The 21,544-nt window shown below is 38.3% G+C and overlaps 1 protein-coding gene across 1 annotated transcript in view; it reads right to left on the reverse strand.

Moving 5' to 3' along the window:
• The window catches only part of Vmp1 (vacuole membrane protein 1), a 104,230-nt gene that overhangs the window by 37,732 nt on the left and 44,954 nt on the right, over positions 1-21,544 (reverse strand). The window contains exons 6-7 of the mRNA XM_013013086.1: positions 13,361-13,528; positions 8,100-8,231 (exon numbers count right to left, since the gene is read on the reverse strand). Of these exons, the coding sequence (XP_012868540.1) occupies positions 8,100-8,231; positions 13,361-13,528 (300 nt within the window). The remainder of the gene's footprint in view (positions 1-8,099; positions 8,232-13,360; positions 13,529-21,544) is intronic.

Genomic DNA, 21,544 nt, shown 5'->3' on the forward strand with positions numbered 1-21,544 from the left:
AAAAAAAAAAAAGTACAAGGAAAAAATAGCTTTCCAGTGGCCATTCAGTAGCCACATATTAAGTTGCAATTACACTGTAGGAATGAGTTACAGAAATAGAAAAGCCAGAAAAATGAGAGTAAAGTCTGGGAGCGGTGTGGCTAGAGAAGAGTTCAAAATAGAGTAAATACCTCTTGAGAAAGCAAGCAAAAGGAGGCATGAAGAATTCCATCATGCTGGGCATCAATAGCTCTCACCTATAATCCTAGCTACTAAGGAGGCTGAGATTTGAGGATCACAATTCAAAGCCAGCCTAGGCAGGAAAATCCGTGAGATTCATCTCCAATTAACCACTAGAAAACTGGAACTGGTGCTGTGGCTAAAGTGGTAGAGCTCTCGCCTTGAGCTGAAGAGCTCAGGGACAAGGGCCCAGGCCCATGACTGCCAAAAAAAGAAAAAAAGAATTCTATCATAAATCATGCTACGTGTGCTGAGAAATTTTAACTACCAAACATTTTAAATGCTACATTTCCTTGCTGACCAAAATGCTACCTTTGATAGCAAAAACCAACTATTCTAATAGTTGAAATATTCTGCAACAGAATACATCAAGAGACCACGTAAAATTGCTTAATCTTGATGGCACTTTGTGGTAAAGTCATGAGCCAGCTATGGAAGATGTAGCAGGCTTGCCTTTTCAAAAACTAAGCCCTACTGGGTGTAGTAGGTTCACTGTGAAAGGTACAGTTCAGTTACAGTAAGCCTTGGTAGATTTGACATGGCCTTTAAAGATAAAGAAATGTGTTGAACACATCACTCTTAAGGTTTATTATGATAAAGTTGATCAGTTTAACTCTAGACAAGCACACAAGAGATCCTGAGAGCAGGAAGCTTCTCTGTGGAACTCCTGACGCAACACAAACCATAGCAGTTACTGCCAAGCTTAATGCAAACCCTCTAGAGTCCACGTTGACAAATTCTTTAACAGGCCCTGTGGTTACAGGGAAGCTGGTTTCACTCTGACTCACTCCAGCTCAAACAGTTTACTGGAAATGAAGGGGAGGGGGAATTTTCAGAGAAGTCATGTGATGGCCAGACAAACCACAACCAGCAAAGGTTCAACAGAGTCAAAAACAGGTTCCAGCAACAAACTGATATTCACAGGATTCAAATGGCACTCATGAAGTTTTTTATAATCTGTGTGCATATAAAGGAACAGATACTTTATGGAGGGAAAACCAACAGACACTCACATGGTGTAGGCAATAGCAAACACTTCAAAAGAAAAGGTGCTAAAAGGAAAATAGGAAAAGAATAAAGAATCTTTTGGTTTTCATATTTTCATTTAAATAAATAAATAAAATGTTAAAGCACCTTAATGAGTGACTAAATAACCATTAAATTCTTTCTCTGTCTAAACTGCAAAGGTCAGATATTTTATCATGGTCAAAAAACTGAAAAGAACCATTTTTTGAAGAAGAACCTTTTACCTTCCTTTCTTCCTTCCTTCCTTCCTCTCTTCTTTCCTTCCCTCCCTCCCTTTTTTCTATTTTCCTTCCTTCCTTCCTTCCTTTCTTTTTTTTTTTAGGGGGGGGTGTCTGGTCGTGGGGCCTGAACTCTGGGCCTGGGCGCTGTCCCTCAGCTCTTCAGCTCAAGGCTAGCACTCTACCACTTGAACCACAGCGCCACTTCTGGCTTTTTTCTTATGTGGTGCTGAGGAATCGAATCCAGGGCCTTGAGCATGCAAGGCAAGTGCTCTACCACTGAGCCACCTTCCCAGGCCCCCTTCTTTCTTTCTTTCCTTCTTTCCCTCTTTCTCTCTTTCTTTTCCTCAAGTTCTGGGGCTTCAACTCAGAGGGCCTGGGCACTGTCCCTGAGCTTCCTCTGCTCAAGGTTAGCACTGTAGCACTTGAACCACAGTGACACTTCTGACTTTTTCTGTGTATGTAGTACTGAGGAGTCAAACCCAGGGCTTCATGCATGCTAGGCAAGCACTCTACCACTAAGCCACATTCCCAGCCCTTTTTGGAAGGGTTTTTACTATGGAACTATCTATTTCAATGCAAAAAAAAGTCACTAGCTGTAACTATCATAAAGATATCATAAAGAATAAAGAATCTTTTGGTTTTCATATTTTCACTTAATTTGTGTAAATAAATTTAAATTTTTGAATAGGGTAAGAATCTTATTTTTATTTTTTTGGGTCCGGTCATGGGGCCTGAACTCTGGGCCTGGGCGCTGTCCCTCAGCTCTTCAGCTCAAGGATAGTGCTCTACCACTTGAGCCACTTCCGGCTTTTTTCTTTTTGCTTATGTGGTGCTGAGGAATTGAACCCAGGGCCTTAGGCATGCAAGGCAAGCGTTCTACCACTGAGCCACCTTCCCAGCCCCGGGTAAAAATCTTATTAAGCTAAACTTTTTTTTTTTCAGCCTTCAGGAAGTGTAATACAAACTAGTAAAGAGAAAAAAACCCTACTTAAATAATTTCAAATAGGCCTTGAAAATTGATTGAATATGGGAGGCAAGGAAGGCAATCGTATGACTAAGATTTTTTTTTTTTTTTTTTTGTCGGTCGTGGGGCTTGAACTCTGGGCCTGGGCGCTGTCCCTCAGCTCTTCGTGAGCACTCTACCACTTGAGCTACAGCGCCACTTCCCATTTTCTGGTGGTTTATTGGAGATAGGAGTCTCACGGTCTCTCCTGCCCGGGCTGGCTTTGAACTGCGATCCTAAGATCTCAGCCTCCTGAGTAGTTAGGATTACAGGCGTGAGCCACCAGCGCCTGGCTGACTAAGATTTTACTCAAATATTTATTTAAATACTTGCTATGTAGCCCAAGTTGGCTTGGATCTTACATACTACAACTAATTTAGTGTAATCCTAGTCTGGGATTATAGACAGGTACCATCACATCTAGCTATTTCTTAATTTTCTTGGTAATAGGAAATTAATCAAAGATAACTCATATTAACTACTGAGGATAGTAATGCTGTTAACAGAAATCAAGAATAAAGAAAAATTGCCGGCGCTGGTGACTTACGCCAGTAATCCCAGCTATTCAGGAGGCTGAAATCTGAGGAATGCGGTTCATAGAAAGCCAGGGAAGAACAGACTATGACACTCATTAATTAACCACCAGAAAACCTGAAGTGACCGTGTGTCTCAAAGTGGTAGAGCACTAGCCTTGAATGAAAAAGCTCAGGGACAGCCCTGAGATCAAGGCTTATGACTGACTCCCCCATCCCACTCAAAATAATTTAACTTTGTAGGAGGTAATTCATAAAATGAATGAGCAGCTATTTAGATCTCTTATAAATGATGAAAGGATTACTCAAGGATATAGAAAGCTACCTTTATTCATGTCAACCTCCCACAGACATCAAGTTAAAACATTATAAAAAGCCAAGAGCAAATGAAAGTCAGTTTAATAAAAAATACTGCCTAATCTCAATACTATCATCACAAAAATAATTCAAGTAATCTGAAGGAATCACAATATAAATAAATGCGTTAATCATATTTTTCCTGTCAAAACATCTATATGAAATCTTACCATTAGTCAAACAAATTAAAAAAAATAATTACTTTTAAAATTGTTACCTAGTAACAATTTCTTAGCAAAATTCATATGCATCCTTTAATCTACGTGGAGGACATATGACAAAGCAATCAGTGCCAAGTTTTTTTTTTCCTGTGATAAACTCATGCTATTAAAATATTTTAACATCAAAAAAAGAAAAACACCCCACATTTTCTAACTTACTCTAAAGTAATCTTTGTTTTGTTTGGCTTAATTTTTTGAGACCAGTTCTCACTATGTAGTCCAGTTTGGCCTCAAACTTATGCTCTTTTTGCTCAGCTAATCTGTAAATAACTCACATTATTTATTTTATGTAATTTGTTCTTCTTAACTATGGTTGATCTAACTCTTCCATATTTTAATCACTTTTACCAAACTGAAGATTTTACAAAACCTATGTATCTATGAGCCAATTTAGCACCAAAGTCATATAAACTTTGGATCCTCTAAATTGACTGATAAAGAATTTAAAAATCATAACCAGTAAGAGATAACTAAAAAGATGTCATTTTTAAGTTTTTAGACTACCAAACAAAAACTTCATACCTTTTGTATATACCATTAACAACTACAAAAATAAGAAAAAAGATTCAAGTTGCAACCAGAAGATACAAGGCAAAGACAACATGTTAAAATAATTTGCAAAATACTGTAAGAAAAATTCACAAGTAATTAAAAAGAAAATTTGTTGGATGTTAGTGCCTCACTGTCCTAGCTCCTCAGGAGATTGAGAACTGCGGATCAGGGTTAAAAGACAGCCCAGAGAGACAAATCTATGAGATTCTTTTTTATTTTTTTGGTCAGTTGTAGGGCTTGAACTGTGGGCCTGGGTGCTTTCCCTCAGCTCTTCAGCTCAAGGCTAGCGCTCTACCATTTGAGCTACTGCGCCACTTCCGGTTTTCTGGTGGTTACTTGGAGATTAGGGTCTCACTGAGTTTCCTGCTTGGGCTGGCTTTGAACCTCCATCCTCAGCTCTCAGCCTCCTGAGTAGCTAGGATTACAGGTGTGAGCCACCAGCGCCCAGCAAATCCATGAGATTCTTATCTCCAACTAACCAGCAAAAGAATGGTTGTGGAAGCAAGGCTACAGTGGCTCACGCCAGTAATCCTAGCTACTTAGGAGGCTGAGATCTGAGGATTACAGTTCAAATTCAGCCCCACAGGAAAGTCTGAGGTATGACTCAAGTGGTATAGTGCCAGCCATAAGTGAAAGCCAAGCAAGATTATGAGGCCATGAGTTTAAGCCCCAGTACTGGCGCTCGCACACGCATGCACTGTAGCTCAAGTGGTACAGTGCTAGCTTGAGCTGAAGAGGTGAGGGACAGCGCCCTGGCCCAGAGTTCAGGCCCCACAACCTACCAAAAAACATAAAAAAATAAAAAAGAACGATTTTATTTTAAAAAGGTGTGTAACATATTTGATGATGTGTGTTCACAGTATGCTTCAATATTTACAACATGTAACTAGAGTATGATTCTAGTCATATAAATGTATTTATGGAAAAACATCACAAATATATAAACTATTTTCACCAATGAATTCTTCTTAAAAATTAGAAGACAAATTTTAACTAATGCTAAATCAGTATCAAATATCTATGATATATAACAAATAAACCTGAGCCTAAAATTACTGGCATGAGTCTAGTTTTATATGACACAAAAAGATCTGGGATCTTTAAATCCCATATTCTGCATGGGTAGCAGGAAATGTCTTTCTTTTCTCCATTCCCCACCCCTCCCATTTTAACATATTATGGTAAAACAAATCTTTGCTAGAACCTAAAAAATAAAAAAAGGTTGAAACATAGTGGTTATTAGCCTACTGGTTGAGTACATATTACCTTCATGTTTTACTTTATAAACATAAGCCAGTGATCCCAGCTCTAAAAGGAAGAAAAGGAATTGAGTCTACTTTGGGCTACACAGCAAAACTAGGTCTCAAAAAACTCCAAAATTTCAGTGGCTTAGTGGCAGAGTGTTTGCCTTGCATGCATGAGGCTCTAGGTTCAATTTCTCAACACCACATAAACAGAAAAAGCTGGAAGTGGTGCTGTAGCTCAAGTGGTAGAGCACTAGCCTAGAGCTGAAGAGCTGAAGGACAGTGCCCAAATCCAAAATTCAGGCCTCATGAACGATAAACAAACAAACAAACAAAAAACCCTCCAAGCCTGCCTGGTGGCTCACACTTGTAATCCTAGCTACGTAGGAGCCTGAGATCTGAGGATTGCGGTTCAAAACCAGCTTGGGCCAAAAAGTCCATCAGACTCTTATCTCCAATTAACCACCAGAAAATTGGAAATGGCACTGTGGCTCAAGTGGTAGAGTGCTCACCTTGATAGCTGAGGGACAGCACCCAGGCCCAGATTTCAAACCCCACAACTGACTAAAAAATAAAAAAATAAAAAAAATTATAATTTGAATATAGTAATAGTTCACAGTTTTAACAAACAAAACCAAAAATTTATCTTTGCTGAGCAACAAGAAACTCTAACTAATGTATTAAAACACTAATACTTTCTCAGATAATCAAGCCTTCTATCTTATGCCTTCAACAACAAAAATATAAATGAAAAAAATTTGAATTCCATAAAACCCCCTTGTCTAAAACCAGGAAAAAAATCATATTATCTGAAATTTATAGTAAACCATAAAATTAATGGAAACTACTAAAAAGTATAAAAAGAAAAATCAAATCACATATAGGAGAAAAAATTTAAAATTTCATTTTCTGTACTATAAATCTTGATTAAAAAATGCTAAATGGTAGGACTGGAAATGTGGCTTAGTAGTAGAGTGCTTGCCTACCGTTCATGAAGCCCTGGGTTCAATTCCTCAGCACCACATAAATAGAAAAAGCTGAAAGTGGTGCTGTGGCTCAAATGATAAGGGTGCTAGCCATGAGCAAAAGAAGCCAGGACAGTGCCCAGGCAGGCCTTCAAACCCAGGACTGGCAAAAAAAAAAAAGGCTAAATTATGGTAAACACTGCACTAATCTCACAGTCAAAAATTTGGGTTAGGTTTTGTCTCTAAGATTCACTGGGCCTTATATATTCCAGGGTGTGTTTTTAAATTCAAATCAGGGATAAATCTGGCTCAGTGATGCTTATAGTCTCAACTACTATTGAGGAGTAAGGAGGATCACTGAAGTTTGTATGTTTGGCCGAGCCTGGACAACACTTCTAGACCTCTGCTCTACTGAAAAAAAACAAAAAAAACCCACCAAGAATAATAAATACCTTTTACTTGTTTTTTTTCTTTCCTTTCATGCAACTGTTTCTAACATATTTATAAGATGATTTCTTTGTTGCTTTGTATGCCCCGCCTCCACGGTATAACCCATGCTTTCACTGTATTTGATGTTGGTATAATTTGTGGAGGGGAAGGGAAAAAACAAATAGTTTAACTAGGGACACACGTGGACCCATTGCAACAATGAGATGTGCAAGTCCTTATGTTGAAAAAGGAACTTTACAACTTTGGTGGGGGGATTGGGTGGGCGGAGGGGGGGAGTATGGAAGGGATGGGAAAGGGAAAAAAAGAGGAGGCAACAATGCTTGATAAGAAATGTACTCATGGGCTGGGAAGGTGGCTCAGTGGTAGAGCGCTTGCTTTGCATGCTCGAGGCCCTGGGTTCGATTCCTCAGCACCACATAAGCAAAAAAGAAAAAGCCAGAAGTGGCGCTGTGGCTCAAGTGGTAGAGCACTAGCCTTGAGCTGAAGAGCTTAGGGACAGTGCCCAGGCCCAGAGTTCAGGCCCTACAACCGGACCCAAAAAAAAAAAGAAAAAAAAATGTACTCATTATCTTGCCCAGGTAATTATAACTCCTCTTTATGGTATTCTCACAATTAAAAAAAAAAAAAGAAAAAAAAATACCTTTTACTGTACAGTTACAGTTGAGTAATTCACTCAAGTATGGTTTTTATTGATCTTAAAAGAAAAATAGTGAAGATCACAAAGTTGCATAGATGAATTACTCTTTTCTCTTTAATCGTATTTATTTAATTATTTTATATTTTACATATTGGCTGACAAGTACATGTAAGTGAAATTTTGGTAAAAAATTTTAATAAAAATTTCATAAAGAATATACATATTGTTTTCTGCCAGGTGCTAGTGGCTCACAATTATAATTCTAGCTAGACAGCAGGCTGAGATCTGAGATTGCGATTCATAGCCAGTCTGGGCAAATACATTCAAAATTATTATATTCAATTAACCATCAAAAAGCTGGACGTAGCCAGGCACTGGTGGCTCATGCCTATAATCCTAGCTACTCAGGAGGCTGAGATCTGAGGATCACCGTTCAAAGCCAGAAGTGGCACTGTGGCTCAAGTGATAGAGTTCCCCTTGAGCTGAAGAGCTGAGAGAAAGTACCCAGGCCCAGAGTTCAAGCCCCACAACATCTTCTTATTACTAATTTGTCTGGAAAACTTGCCACTGGCGCCCAGCAAGGCAGTGTTCTTTAGTGCAACTATTAACCATTTTGTGTTAATAATAACCTTTTTGAAGATTAGTGTTCTATCTCCCACACCCATTCTTACTTGTGGAGTCTCTCCATTTTCCAGCATCTCTTCAAATTCCTGATATTCCTCATCGTCTGGTTCAGCACCTGAGAGGCGAGCTGCCCTGGCCATGAAATATGGAGGTAGCTCTCCAATCGCTGTACCGATACCCTAGGGTGTTAAAACCAAAATATTTGCAATGAGTTCCGTTTCCAACATAATGACACTGAACAGATTAAATTTATCCTTTTCTATGTCAGCAAAAACATTATGGAAAAGGGGGAAGCATACATTACATGACCAGGAGGGTAAAAGTTTGAGTCCTGGCTCTATTCTGACCTATATGATATAAATCAAGAAGGCAGACATAAAACTCATAAGACAATCCTGGCACATACAGACACTAATAGGCATCTGATATTATTATATTCACTATCAGGTTCTGATATTTTTCTGTTTTTCTCCTTCTTTTCTGTTATAGCTTTTTTTGTCCCCAGAGATGAGGACTGAACTCAGGGTCTTGAGCTAGCTACGCAGGCGCTCTTCTGCTGAGCTAAACCCATAGCCTCTCTTCTTTTTTTCTATTAGCTAAATGATCTGGTAATTAAAAAAAAACAACAAAAAACACTAGTACATATATTAATTAATATTCTCCAGGAAATTTGACATTTAAAATGTTTTCTTTACTCTCAACATAATACTTTTTTTTCTGTGTTAAAACGGAAAACATGGGATCAGGAAGCCCCTTGAAAACTCAACATAAAAATGGACAAATTTGGGGCCAGGGTGGGGTGGGGGGAGGGAGGTTGTAGTTGTGAAGATGGGAGGGAAGGGATGGTAGAGGAAAAACAAAGGAGAAGGCAACAATGCTTGATAAGAAATGTACTCATTATCTTGCTCATGTAACTATAACCCCTCTGTACAGTATTTTCACAATAAAATAACATTAAAAAAATGGGCAAATTTGGACTAGGAATGTGGCTTAGTGTTAAGAGTGCTTGCCTTGCATGCATAAAGTCCTGGGATCGATTCCTCTGTACCATATAAACAGAAAGAGCTGGAAGGGATGCTGGGCTCAAGTGGTAGAGTGCTAGCCTGGAGCAAAAGAAGCTCAGGGACAGTGCCCAAGCCCTGAGTTCAAGCCCCCAGGACTGGCAAATATATTAGAAAAAAAAAATCTTCAAAAACAAAAGTCTTCAAAATGACAGGAACATGAGTCACTCTATGTTATGAAGAAATTAAACATAAAATTTATCTTTTTAAATTTTTTATATCTTAGGATATAAGAACGAAAACAAACTTTGATGAATCAGAAACTTGGTTTAGACTTAAGTAGCTTAAATATGTAATAGGCTATAATGTCACAGGCACACAGTGGTCTCCAGGGAAATTCTGAACTTTGAACCAGACAGACCTGGTTCTCTAAGTCACAGTGAATGAAAAACTTTTGCTAATTGTCAAAGCAACTTTATTATTTTTATTTGTTTCTATTTTTTATTTTTTGAGCCATAGCACCACTTCCGATTTTCTGGTGGTTAATTGGAGGTAAGTTTATGGACTTTCCTGTCCAGGCTGGCTTTGAACCGTGATCCTCAGATCTCAGCCTCCTGAGTGGCTAGGATTACAGGTGTGAACCACTGGTAGCCAGCTTCAAAAGCAACTTTAATCTTTTCAGTTTGCTATGTGCTAATGCTCTGTCTCCAAATACAGAGAGAGAGAGAAAATGAGAGAGGAAGAGGGAGGGGTGACATACATATACAGAAGGATAAGGATAAAACACAAATCATAAATTGCTAAACAAGAAAAGTTAACGATGGTCAACTATGAAGGACTACAGAAAATTAACCATTATTTAAAAAACTGGAACAGGTATGGCTAAAGTAGCTGAAGTCCTGAGTTCAAGCTTGAGTACCACTAAAAACATTATTTCAAAAAGTATTAAGTTAGCCAGCCAGGTGCAAGTGGCTCATCCCTGCAGTCCTAGCTACTCTGAGGATCATGGTTCGAAGCCAGCCTAGGCAGGAAAGTCCATGAGACTCTATTCTCCATTAAACTACTCAAAAAAGCCTGAAGTGGCTCTGTGGTTCAAGTGGTAGAGTGCTAGCTAGCCTTGAGCAAAAGAAGCTCAGGGACAGAGCTCAGGCCCTGAGTTCAAGCCCTACAACTGACAAAACAAAACAAAAAAAGTTAAAAAGGAAGTCACACAATGAACTGAACTGTAATCAAGAACTCTGTACTAAGCTGGCAATTTGTTACACTAATTTAATTGTGTTCATGTTTCTCATTAACAAGAAACAAGAATGGTGATCATGTCAGTATATATTATTATACAAATATATAAAGAAAATATATACTGAATGCCAATGCTTCATGGTTGTAATCATAGCTAATCAGGAGGCTGAGATCTGAGGATTGCAGCCAGCCTGGGCAGGAAAGGTTGTAAGACTCTTACCTACAATTAACCACCAGTAAACCGTAACTGGCACTGTGGCTCAAGTGGTAGAGTGCTACCTTTGAGCACAAAAGCTTAAGGACAGTTCTAAGACCATGAGTTTAATCTTCAGAACCAGTACAAAAAAACCCACAGAAGATTAATGACATTAAATTTATAAAACATGTAATTAATATAATGAATTTGCTTGCATTGTTTAGAAAAGGGCAACAGGAAACGACATATTTTCCTCTTTCATATTCAACAAATTCAACGGATTATGGCATTTCCTTAATACTTTTATTTTTTTTGCTGGTCCTAGGTGCTGTTCCTGAGCTTTTTCGCTCAATGCTAGTGCTCTACCACTTGACCCACAGCTCTACTTCTGACTTTGGAAGTTTTTTGGAGATAAGAGGTTCATGAACTCTCTTATCCAGGCTGGCTTTGAGCCATTATCCTCATATCTAAGCTTCCTCAGTAGCTAGGATTATAGGTATGAGCCACAGTTGCCCGGCTATAATAATAATAATAATTATCATTATTATTATTTTTGTCAGTCATGGGGCTTGAACTCGGCCTGGAAGCTATCCCTGAGCTATATTGCTCAAGGTTAGTACTCTACCACTTTGAGCCACAGCTCTACTTTTGGTTTTTAGGTGGTTAATTGGAATTAAGTCTCATGGACTTTCCTGCCTGGGCTGGCTTTGATCCTACATCCTCAGATCTCAGCCCCCTGAGTAGCTAGGATTACAGACATGAGCCACCAACACCCAGTTTCAATTCAGTATTCTTATTAAATCAAGAAGCTATCTTTTATCTATTGCTGGTATTGGGCTTATTTATAAATAAGAAATAGATCACTACTTCTCTGTACAGTATCTTTACAATAAAAAAATACAAAAAAAATAGATCACTGGACTGGGGAACGCAGCTCCATGGCAGGGGTCTTACTTTATTTTTTTATTTTTTATTTATTTATTTTTTTTGGGCGGTCCGGTTGTGGGACCTGAACTCTGGGCCTGGGCGCTGTCCCTCAGCTCTTCAGCTCAAGGCTAGCGCTCTACCATTGGAGCCACAGTGCCACTTTTGGCTTTTTTCTTTTTGCTTATGTGGTGCTGGGGAATCGAACCCAGGGCCTCATTCATTGCAAGGCAAGCGCTCTACCACTGAGCCACCTTCCCAGCCCGGTCTTACTTATTAGTAAGTACCAAATTTTTTATTTGATCCTCCCTTCAAAGCTAAAACTGCCTCTGCCCCCTTTAAGGGCATACTGTTTATGGCTATTTAAATGAACCGAGATGATTTTTTTTGGGGGGTGGGGGTTGCATGCTGGAGATTGAATTCAGGGATCAGTTAAAATTTTGAAACAATCTATTAAAAATTACAGGTATATAAACTTAAAAAATCCAAATGATGAATTAAACAATTTAAATGGTAATAATTTGAAGTCTTTAACAAATAAAATGAATATATTCCTAACTGATAGACACACAAATTTAGGCATATAAACAAAACCAAATCTAGTTCAAGCCCCATGACTGACAAAAAACCAAACCAAAACAACAAACAAAACCAAATCAACTTGAGTGAATTAAAAGATACTTTCTTTTTTTTTCATGGTGACATTGTTTTCTTTTTTCTTTTTTTTTATTTTTTGTGAACATACTGTACAGAGGGGTTACAATGACATGGGCAAGATAATGAGTACATTTCTTATCAAGCATTGCAGCCTCCTCCTTTGTTTACCCTTCACATCCCTTCCCAGCCTCCCCCCAATCCACACCAAAGTTGTAAAGTTCGTTTTCGACATGACAACTTGTACTTCTCATTGTTGCAACGGGTCTACCTGTATCCTTAAACGACTTGTTTTTCCCTATCTCCTCCACAAATTATACCGACATCTAAAAGATACTTTCTATTGACAATATAATCCAAAAAATTCTTTTTTTTTTTTTTTGGGTCCGGTCGTGGGGCCTGAACTCTGGGCTTAGGCACTGTCCCTCAGCTCTTCAGCTCAAGGCTAGTGCTCTACCACTTTAGCCACAGCGCCACTTCCAGATTTTTTCTTTTTGCTTATGTGGTGCTGGGGAATTGAACCCAGGGCCTCATGCATGCAAGGCAAGTGCTCTACCACTGAGCCACCTTCCCAGCCCAATCCAAAAAATTCTTAAAATAAACCTAAGAAAATCACAGAGAATAATTAATGTATCTAGAAGGAAGATCTTCTCATTTATAACTGTATAGTTTGAAACCATTACTACAAAAAAAGCTGAGTTTATGGATGAAATATTAGAGCATACTTTAATATTGAAGCGACTCCAAAAATGAAGAATCTTCTAAGAACAATACTTTAATCTAAGAATAAGCTATATTAACATGACACAGGGTCTCATAGACAGGTTGGCCTCTTAATCCTACTACTTCAGTCTTCTAAATGATAGGACTACAGGTATGTGCAACTATACCTACTCTATAATTGCTCAGCTGGTATTGACTAAGTATATAAACACTGGAACAAATTTTATAACAGTATAGTTACATCATTTACATTCCATTTTCCTTTGCTGCTGTTGTCTTTGTGTGATCAGTTGCTTTGTGGTATACACACACACACACACAAATGTGTGTGTGTGCATATATATATATATAAAGCCATATACATGTATATATAGATTATGTATATGTATGTATATGGCTTTGTGGCTTACTTGCAAAAGATATTTTGCCAAGGCTCTAAAAAGTTCTCTCTGCCTTAGAAATTGACATCTGGGCATTTCATGAAGTATATGTTTGAATTTGATTTCAAAAGGCTTAATACAGTATATCAAGGTGGTAAGGTATCAGACAAATATGAAAATGCATAACTTACCCACATACAGGCCTCAATTCTAACTTTTGAGATGATACTCCACAAAGAAATGGCTCCTTCAGTGCCCTCTTCATCTGGACAGATAATCTGATCAGGATAGGGTGGCTCAGGAAAATTGACTGAGTTGCATTCATAAGCAGCTAATGTAACTGAAGCTATGTGTGGACCCTACAAAAAAAAACATAGAAAAAAGTTCAGTTGAGAAATATTAATGAAGGAGGAATACCTATGTATGTTAACATAAATATATATTATAAAGAAGTTTGGCTTTTAAAGAAAATTATTCTGTTTAAGTACACATTTCAAAATGCAGCTAGTATGAACAACTTGTGATGGATATAGAATAGTCTTCCATTTAATGATGAAACACTAGATGAGTTAGGATAAAGATGCATTTTTTAAAAAAAATTTTTATTGTAACGATACTATACAGAGGGTTACAGTTACATGAGTGAGGTAATGAGTACACTTCCTCTTGAACATTGTTACCCCCTCCATTGTTTTCCCCCTACCATAAAGATGCATTTTTTAATCAAATAGGAAGAAGTAAAACTGTTTTAACTATCTTAGGAAAAAATCCAAGTTTGTATTTCTTTAGGCAAAAACCAAATTCCAAGTGCATCGATGATATAAAAGCAATGCAAAAGAATGAAAGTAACCAGTAACTTGATAATCTCTTACATACATAACATACCACTGGGCTCTCATCTTAGCCCTTTGCATGCACCCATACCTGTATATCAATCCTGGAGCTTGAACTCAGGGCACAGGCACTGTCCCTGAACTTCTTTTGCTAAGGTTAGTGCTCTACCTTTTGAGCCTTTGAGTTCTATTTCTAGCTTTTTGGTGGTTAACTGGAAACAGAATGGTAAGAACTTCTCTGCCAGGGCTGACTTTGAACCAGGATCTTCAGATCTCAGCTTCCTGAGTTCCTAGGATTACAGGTGTGAGCAACTGGTTCCTGGCTTTGATTTCTATTTTATAAATCCATATCTGTTCATCAAAATGTTATTCCCTGTGATATAAAGTTTCCAAGAACCTGGATAGGTATAATTTGAAAATATTACCTTTTTTCTGTACTTAAAAACAGTTGCTGAGGGGATAGGAAGGTGGCTCAGTTGGTAGAGTGCCTGCCTTGCATGCATGAGGACTTGGGTTTGATTTCTCAGCCCCACAAAAGCAGAAAAGGCAGGAAGTGACGCTGTGGCTCAAGTGGTAGAGCACTAGCGTGGAGCTGAAGAGCTGAGGGACAGCACCCAGGTCAGGAGTTCAAGCCCCACGACCGACAAAAACAAAAACAATGCCCCCCCCCCCCAAGAAACAGTTGCTGATGCAACTACCTAACATAACTTTTCCAATGATTCTAAAGTAATGATAAAGTATGAACCTAATAATAGTAAATTTTTCTTTTCTTTTGCAGTCCTTGGGCTTGAACTCAGGGTCTGGGCACTATCCCTGAGGTTCTTCTGCTCAAGGCTAGCACTCTACCACTGCAGCCACAGCGCTACTTTTTGTTTATGTGATACTGAGGAATCGAACCCAGGGCTTCATGCACGCTAGGCAAGCACTCTACCACTAAGTCACATTCCCAGCCTGTAAGTTTTTCTTTAAAAGTAGTATTTCACACAATTTATGCTGCTTTGTTCCTTCGCTCTAAAATACTACAAATTAGCATGAGGGCCTGGGTTCAATTACTAAGCACCACATAAGCAGAAAAAGCTGGAAGTGGTGCTGTGGCTCAAGTGGTAGAGCGCTTGCCTTGAGCTGACAAGCTGAGGGACAGTGCCCAGGCCCAGAGTTCAGGCCCCACAACCGACAAAAAACAAACAAAAAACCCTGAAATTAAAATATATTAATGTTGTCAAGAGCTAGTGGCTCATACGTGTAATCTTGAAGCTACTCAGGAGGCTGAGATCTGAGAATTGCAGTTCGAAGCTAGCCTGGGCAGGAAAGTCTGTGAGACTCTTATCTCCAATTAACCAGAGAAAAAGCTGAAAGTGGCACTGGTGAGCTCAAGTGGCAGAGTGCTAGCCTTGAGCTTAGGGACAGCACAGTGGCAGAGTGCTAGCCTTGAGCTAGAGCTTAGGGACAGCACCCAGCATTTAAGCCTCAGGACTGGAGGTAGTGTGTGTGTGTGTGTGTGTGTGTGTTGCAAAGCCTGAGGTGGGGTGTGGGTGTGCACGCGCGCGCGCTTAGATGTGTGATAACTATTTGTTGTTGTCCCTTAAAACTTGGGGTATTTTTGGCATAATTTCAGGAATGATGCATTATGTAGGACAGTTTAAATTCTGAATTTGTAAGGCATGGTGGCACATATCTACACTCCTACTAGCATTGGAAGCGGAGGCAGGAGTATTTCCAGGTCAAGGTTGGCATCGTTTTGCTACATAGATGTTAAAGCAGCAAGAACAAACTGAAGGCTTTAAAAAACCATAAAAATTTATTGTAGACTGAATTAATAATATATTGCTACTACTGAAGCTAGAGTAGAAATGGATTCCATAGAATTTAGTACTTTTTCAGTCACTAAAACTTCCTACTTTAAACTGCTCAAGAAAGATTATAGGGCCGGGCGCTGGTGGCTCACGCCTGTAATCCTAGCTATTCAGAAGGCTGAGATCTGAGGATCGCAGTTCAAAGCCAGCCCAGCAGGAGAGACCGTGAGACTCCTATCTCCAATAAACCACCAGAAAACCGGAAGTGGCGCTGTAGCTCAAGTGGTAGAGCGCTCGCCTTGAGCTGAAGAGCTGAGGGACAGTGCCCAGGCCCAGAGTTCAAGCCCCATGACTGACCAAAAAAAAAAAAAGAAAGATTATAGGGCTGGGAAGGTGGCTCAGTGGTAGAGTGCTTGCCTTACATGCATGAGGCCCTGGGTTCGATTCCTGAGCACCACATAAGCAGAAAAAAGGTGGAAGTGGCACTGTGGCTCAAGTGGTAGAGCACTAGCCTTGAGCTGAAGAGCTGAGGGATAGAGCATAGAAATTTTACCTTTCAGCATAACTGATTTGTTCTCTCCTAGACATTGTCTTGCCTAGCCAAGAACTACTTCTATCCTGGACAAGGGAAAATTATTCCATTATCAGACTTTGGAAAATATTGTGTAATAAATGCAGCTCATGAGACTAGATATATGGAATTTTAAAGTGAAACAAAACCAGATGTCCAATATGTCACAAATAGTTGAACTGCCTTGTTGAGTTAGAATGACTATCCTGAATTTTACTCCAAAATAAGATCTTTATTTCCTACTTTGCTTATTGGGTAGAGTCTTCTGTATTGTTCAATTCTTCCATAAGAATTATCAGTCTGCTACTTTTATCAGTTAATGAAGGGTAAGCATTGTAATTTCCAACTGTAAATAGAGATTTGTTTGTATCTTTGTTCAGTTCTGTAAGGATTTATTTTTATATTTTGCTAATCTGTTACTAAGTATTTGTGTATATATATATGCACATATATATACATACATACTTTTAATTGTTCTAGCTTCCTAAGAATTTGTCCTTTTATCATTATGACGTGTCCCTATTCTTGAATTACTATGTTGTGAAGTTTACTTTGTTAAATGTAGCCACTTCATTTTTATTTATTCATTTATTTAGTCTGTCATGGGGCCTGAACTCTGGGCCTGGGTGCTGTCCCTCAGCTTTTCAGTTCAAGGCTAGTGCTCTACCACTTGAGCCACAGCACCGCTCTCAGCTTTTTCTGCTTATGTGGAGCTGCGGAATTGAATCCAGTGCCTCATGCATACAAGGCAAGCACTCTACCACTGAGCTACCTTCCCAGCCCCCACTCCATTTAAAGGGTATATCTTTTTCTCATCCTTTACTTTTCATTGGGTCTTGATATTGTGTGTGTGCACACACGTGTGTGTGTGCACGCACACTGCTAGATTTAATTTAGTCTTACACTTGCTAGGCAAACTGTCTTACCACTTGAGTCATACCTCCAGTTAATGTCTACTAAACCATTCTGTCTTTGCCTTTCCACTTCATGTTTGCTCCATTTACAGTTAATGTTTTAATCAGTATAGTTGGATTTAAGTCTACCACTCAAGCTGTTTGTCCTATTTATTCCCTCCACCTCTTTTCTTGAGCTCTTTTTAAATTTTTTTTAGTATCTTATTTATTGGCTTGTTATAATTTTAAAAATTTTTAATCATTACTCTGCAGTTTACAGCATGTATCTTCAGTTTAATAAGGTGACTTGTCAAGTGACATTTGTCATTTCACATATACTGTAAAAACCTTACAATAGTGTTCTCCGTTTTTCTCCTTCCATTCATTATCTTCATTGCCTCCAAATGTCATACACTCCAAGTGTTTGTTTTTTCTTTTCAAATCCTAGGCCCTCATATATCTAGGCAACGACTCAACTACTGCTAAAGCTCTCATTCCCATTCCAGTTTTTGCATTAAATACCTAGTTATTAAACACTAAAATGAACTCTTCATAGTGTTTTTTACTGTTTTATACAGATTCTACTATCTCTTCTGTCTACACACCTCTGGTAACATTTTTTGTCATGCATATCTCTAGGAACAAGTTGTTTTGTCTTTTATCTGAAAGTTTTTTTTTGTTTGTTTCTGTTGTGTTTTGTTTTTTGCTTGTCCCGGGCTTGAACTCAGGGCCTGGGCACTGCCCCAGAGCTTATTTTGCTCAAGGCTAGCACTCTACCATTTGAGCCACAATGCCACTTCCAGCTTTTTCTGTGTATGCGGTACTAAGGAATTGAACCCAGGGCTTCGTGCATGCTAGGCAAACTCTCTACCACTAAGCCACATTCCAAGCCCTGAAAGTGTTTTTATTTCATCATAATTTCTTTTTTTTTTTTTTAATATAGTAAGGGTTTGAACTCAGAGGGCCTTGCACTTGCTAGGCTGGCACTCTGCCTGTTAAGCCACACCACAAGCTTTTTTTGCTTTAGTGATTTTTCAGATACGGTCTCATACTTCTTTTTTTGCCCATGTAGGTGTCAGACCCCCAGTTCCCTACCTATGCCACCTGTGTATCTGGGATAACAGGTGAGGTTAGTTACTAAGGTCTTAGTAACTTTTTGCCCCAGCTGGTCTATGACAGTTAAAGTCATGATCTCAGATATGCTAACCTTATTTTTACATGTTTGCAAGTGACTTAACAGCAATGGCTAAATTAGTTATCCTGTTAATTTACCTCCAAAGGTTTGTTTAATTCATTTATATGCTTATTTATTTTTATTTTTTATGAGTCCTGGGGCTTGAACTAAGGGCCTGGGTGCTGTCCCTAAGCTTTATTGCTAAAGGCTAATGTTCTACCATTTTGAGCCAAAGCTCTACTTTTGATGTATTTTGGTGATTAATTCAAGAAAAGAGTCTCACAGACTTTCCTGCCCAGGCTGGCTTCCAACTGCGATCCTCAGGAGCTGGGGAGGTGGCTCAGTGGTAGAGTGCTTGTCTTGCATGCATGAGGGCCTGGGTTCGATTCCTCAGCACCACATAAGCACAAAAAGCCAGACCTGGCGCTATGGCTCAAGTGGTACAGTGCTAGCCTTGAGCTGAAGAACTGAGGGACAGTGCCCAGGCCAAGTTCAAGTCCTACAACTAGGGAAAAAAACCCAAAACATTGCAATCCTCAGATCTCTGCATCCTGAGTAGCTAAGATTACAAACGTGAGCCATCTGCATCCTGCTCTCATTTTATTTTTGAAATACATTTTTCCTGGGTGCATTGTCCTTTGGATTGCATAAATTCTTATGAAAAATCCTACCTGTTTTTCTCTATGGATAATATGTTGTCCTATTTTCTCCTTATTGAGTTATAGCAATTTGATGATGATGTGACTGTGATGATTGTCAGCAATTCAATTACATTTTATTTCATTTCATTTACTAGCCAGACTAATCATGAGCTCTTGGTCCTCCTACCTCTGCCTCCCAGGTGTCTGGATTATAGGCATGTACTTACCATACCAGGTTTTATTCGAATATGTATAATGTTACTAGTACACACTGCCTTGATATGAATGTTATGTCCAGTGAATAGGGATTTCAATTTGTTTAAAAGCTGTATTATATAATCTAAAATAATATCACATATCAAAATGATAAATAGTTGAATAAATGAATTATATGAATAAATTCCAATTTCTATATATAGTTGAATAAAGACATAAAAAGTACTCAAGTTTCTTACTTTTCAAGCCTACTCAGTTTGACCTTCAGAATATAGTAACACTTAACTTTCTTTGAATTGGTAATTCAATTTTTGTATTTATAGTATTCAACAATGATATAACCTCTACTGGCCATACAATACCATGAAAAGAAAAATAAGGGAATCTTTGCACTCAGTTTTAAAGAAGCAAGAAAACAAACAGCAATAAAAATATACTGTAAACTTTGAGATATGTTTCTGTGGTAGCAGAGAAGAGAAGAACCTAACTTGCTATAGGAAAGTTTGGGAAGGCTCTCCAGAGAGAAAGAAAGTTGAGTCCTAAAGGTTGAGTAGGAGTTATCTGAATAAGTATGTATATGTTATGGGTATTTGTTGATCATAGATACACTCCAAGTATATAAAACTCTGAATTTGAAAAATATTTTGACTATTGCTTGGAGCCTGTCTTTGGATCATAGATTACTTTCATCTCCCTTACTCCTTCCTTTGCACAGAGATACTCTGCAGACAGAAAGCTCCTTAAGATTTCTTCATCTACAAATGAAATTATTCTATGTATGTTGCTCAGTTTTCTGGTTATTAAAGGAGCAGAAGAATAGTATCCCCTGCTTCATGCTTTGCGGCCAAAACCCTTCACCTGCATACTAGAGACTATAAGTTGTTTCCATGATGTTAGAACCAACTGCTCATTACAAAGGTTAATTTGCTATTTAATGGTCCTTGTAACTGGTAACCTTTCCTCTTTATACTGTATGGAGTTATGGCTCTACCCCATTTGTTCATGTTATATGTCTAAAATGTGACTTTTTCACATACAATTCATCATAGAATTGTACTTTTTTAGGAAGTACATTTAAAAGATAGTTTGAGGGCTAAAGGTATATAACTGTAGAGTGCTTGCCTCGCATGTATTGTAAGGACCTTGAGTTTGCTCCCAGTACTACAAAAACGAAAGCAAATACATGTAGCTATTCTAAAGTTATTTTAATCACAATTTCTTTTGTTTGGTTTTTATATAAACTTATTAAAAATTATATTATTATTTAGGAACCATTAAGCTCTATTTTTCTAAAAAGAACTCGAGATTTCCTACCAGATAATGTAGTTCAAAATAAAACATCAAGCCATAGGCAAAAAAGTCTTGAGAATGAACAAAGGACAGGAAATTGAGTTGTTAGTGTTCATTTTGTTTGGGAACCAGCACATCTGCTTCTAAGGCTGAGTAATCATGACTTAATAGTGTGGTTACGGAAAGTATATATCACTTTGAGTGAATTAACAGTGTTCTTTAAGGAGAAGATTCTCAGATTGTTGAAAAATCCCTTTTTAGGACACTAAAATTAAGACTTTGTTGGGGAATATATTTACTCTGTTCATGGTACATTTTTTTCATCTATATTTTAGAACAGAAATATATCCCTTCTTGTATATCTCAAAAATAAATTTATCTGTCTTCACCTGGGAGTAAACTCAGGATCCTTTATCTGATCATTGTAAGTGTACGGTAAGAAATTTTTTACTAACTGGTTATTCTAAATATCATATACTTTAAACTCAAGATTTTTGTTTTGGTAGATCAGAAAATAATTTTCCCAACTATGAAATCTCTTATGAAAAATGTTCAAAAGAAAATATCACTTAATTTTTCTATATTTTAAAACCTTAAATATTAATGCTGAAGCATTCTTTTCTTTTTTTGAAGTGGGGGAGTTGGTCATGGTGCTTGAGTTTTCATCTCAGGGTCTGGGCACTGTTCCTGAGCTTTTATGCTCAAGGCTAGTACTCTACCACTTGAACTCGAACTTCACTTCTGGTTTTCTGGTGGTTAATTAGAAATAAGAGTATCACAGACTTTCTATCCCAACCTGGCTTTGAACTGAAATCCTCAGATCTCAGCCTCTGAGTAGGTAGGATTATATAAATAAACCATTGACACCTGGCCTTACAACTTCATTTTTTAAGATTTTTTAAGACAGGGCTGGGAAGGTGGCTCAGTGGGAGTGCTTGCCTTGCATGCTTGAGGCCCTGGGCTT

This window comes from Dipodomys ordii, unplaced genomic scaffold (assembly GCF_000151885.1).
Source record: "Dipodomys ordii isolate 6190 unplaced genomic scaffold, Dord_2.0 Scaffold19, whole genome shotgun sequence".
Lineage (NCBI taxonomy): Eukaryota > Metazoa > Chordata > Mammalia > Rodentia > Heteromyidae > Dipodomys > Dipodomys ordii.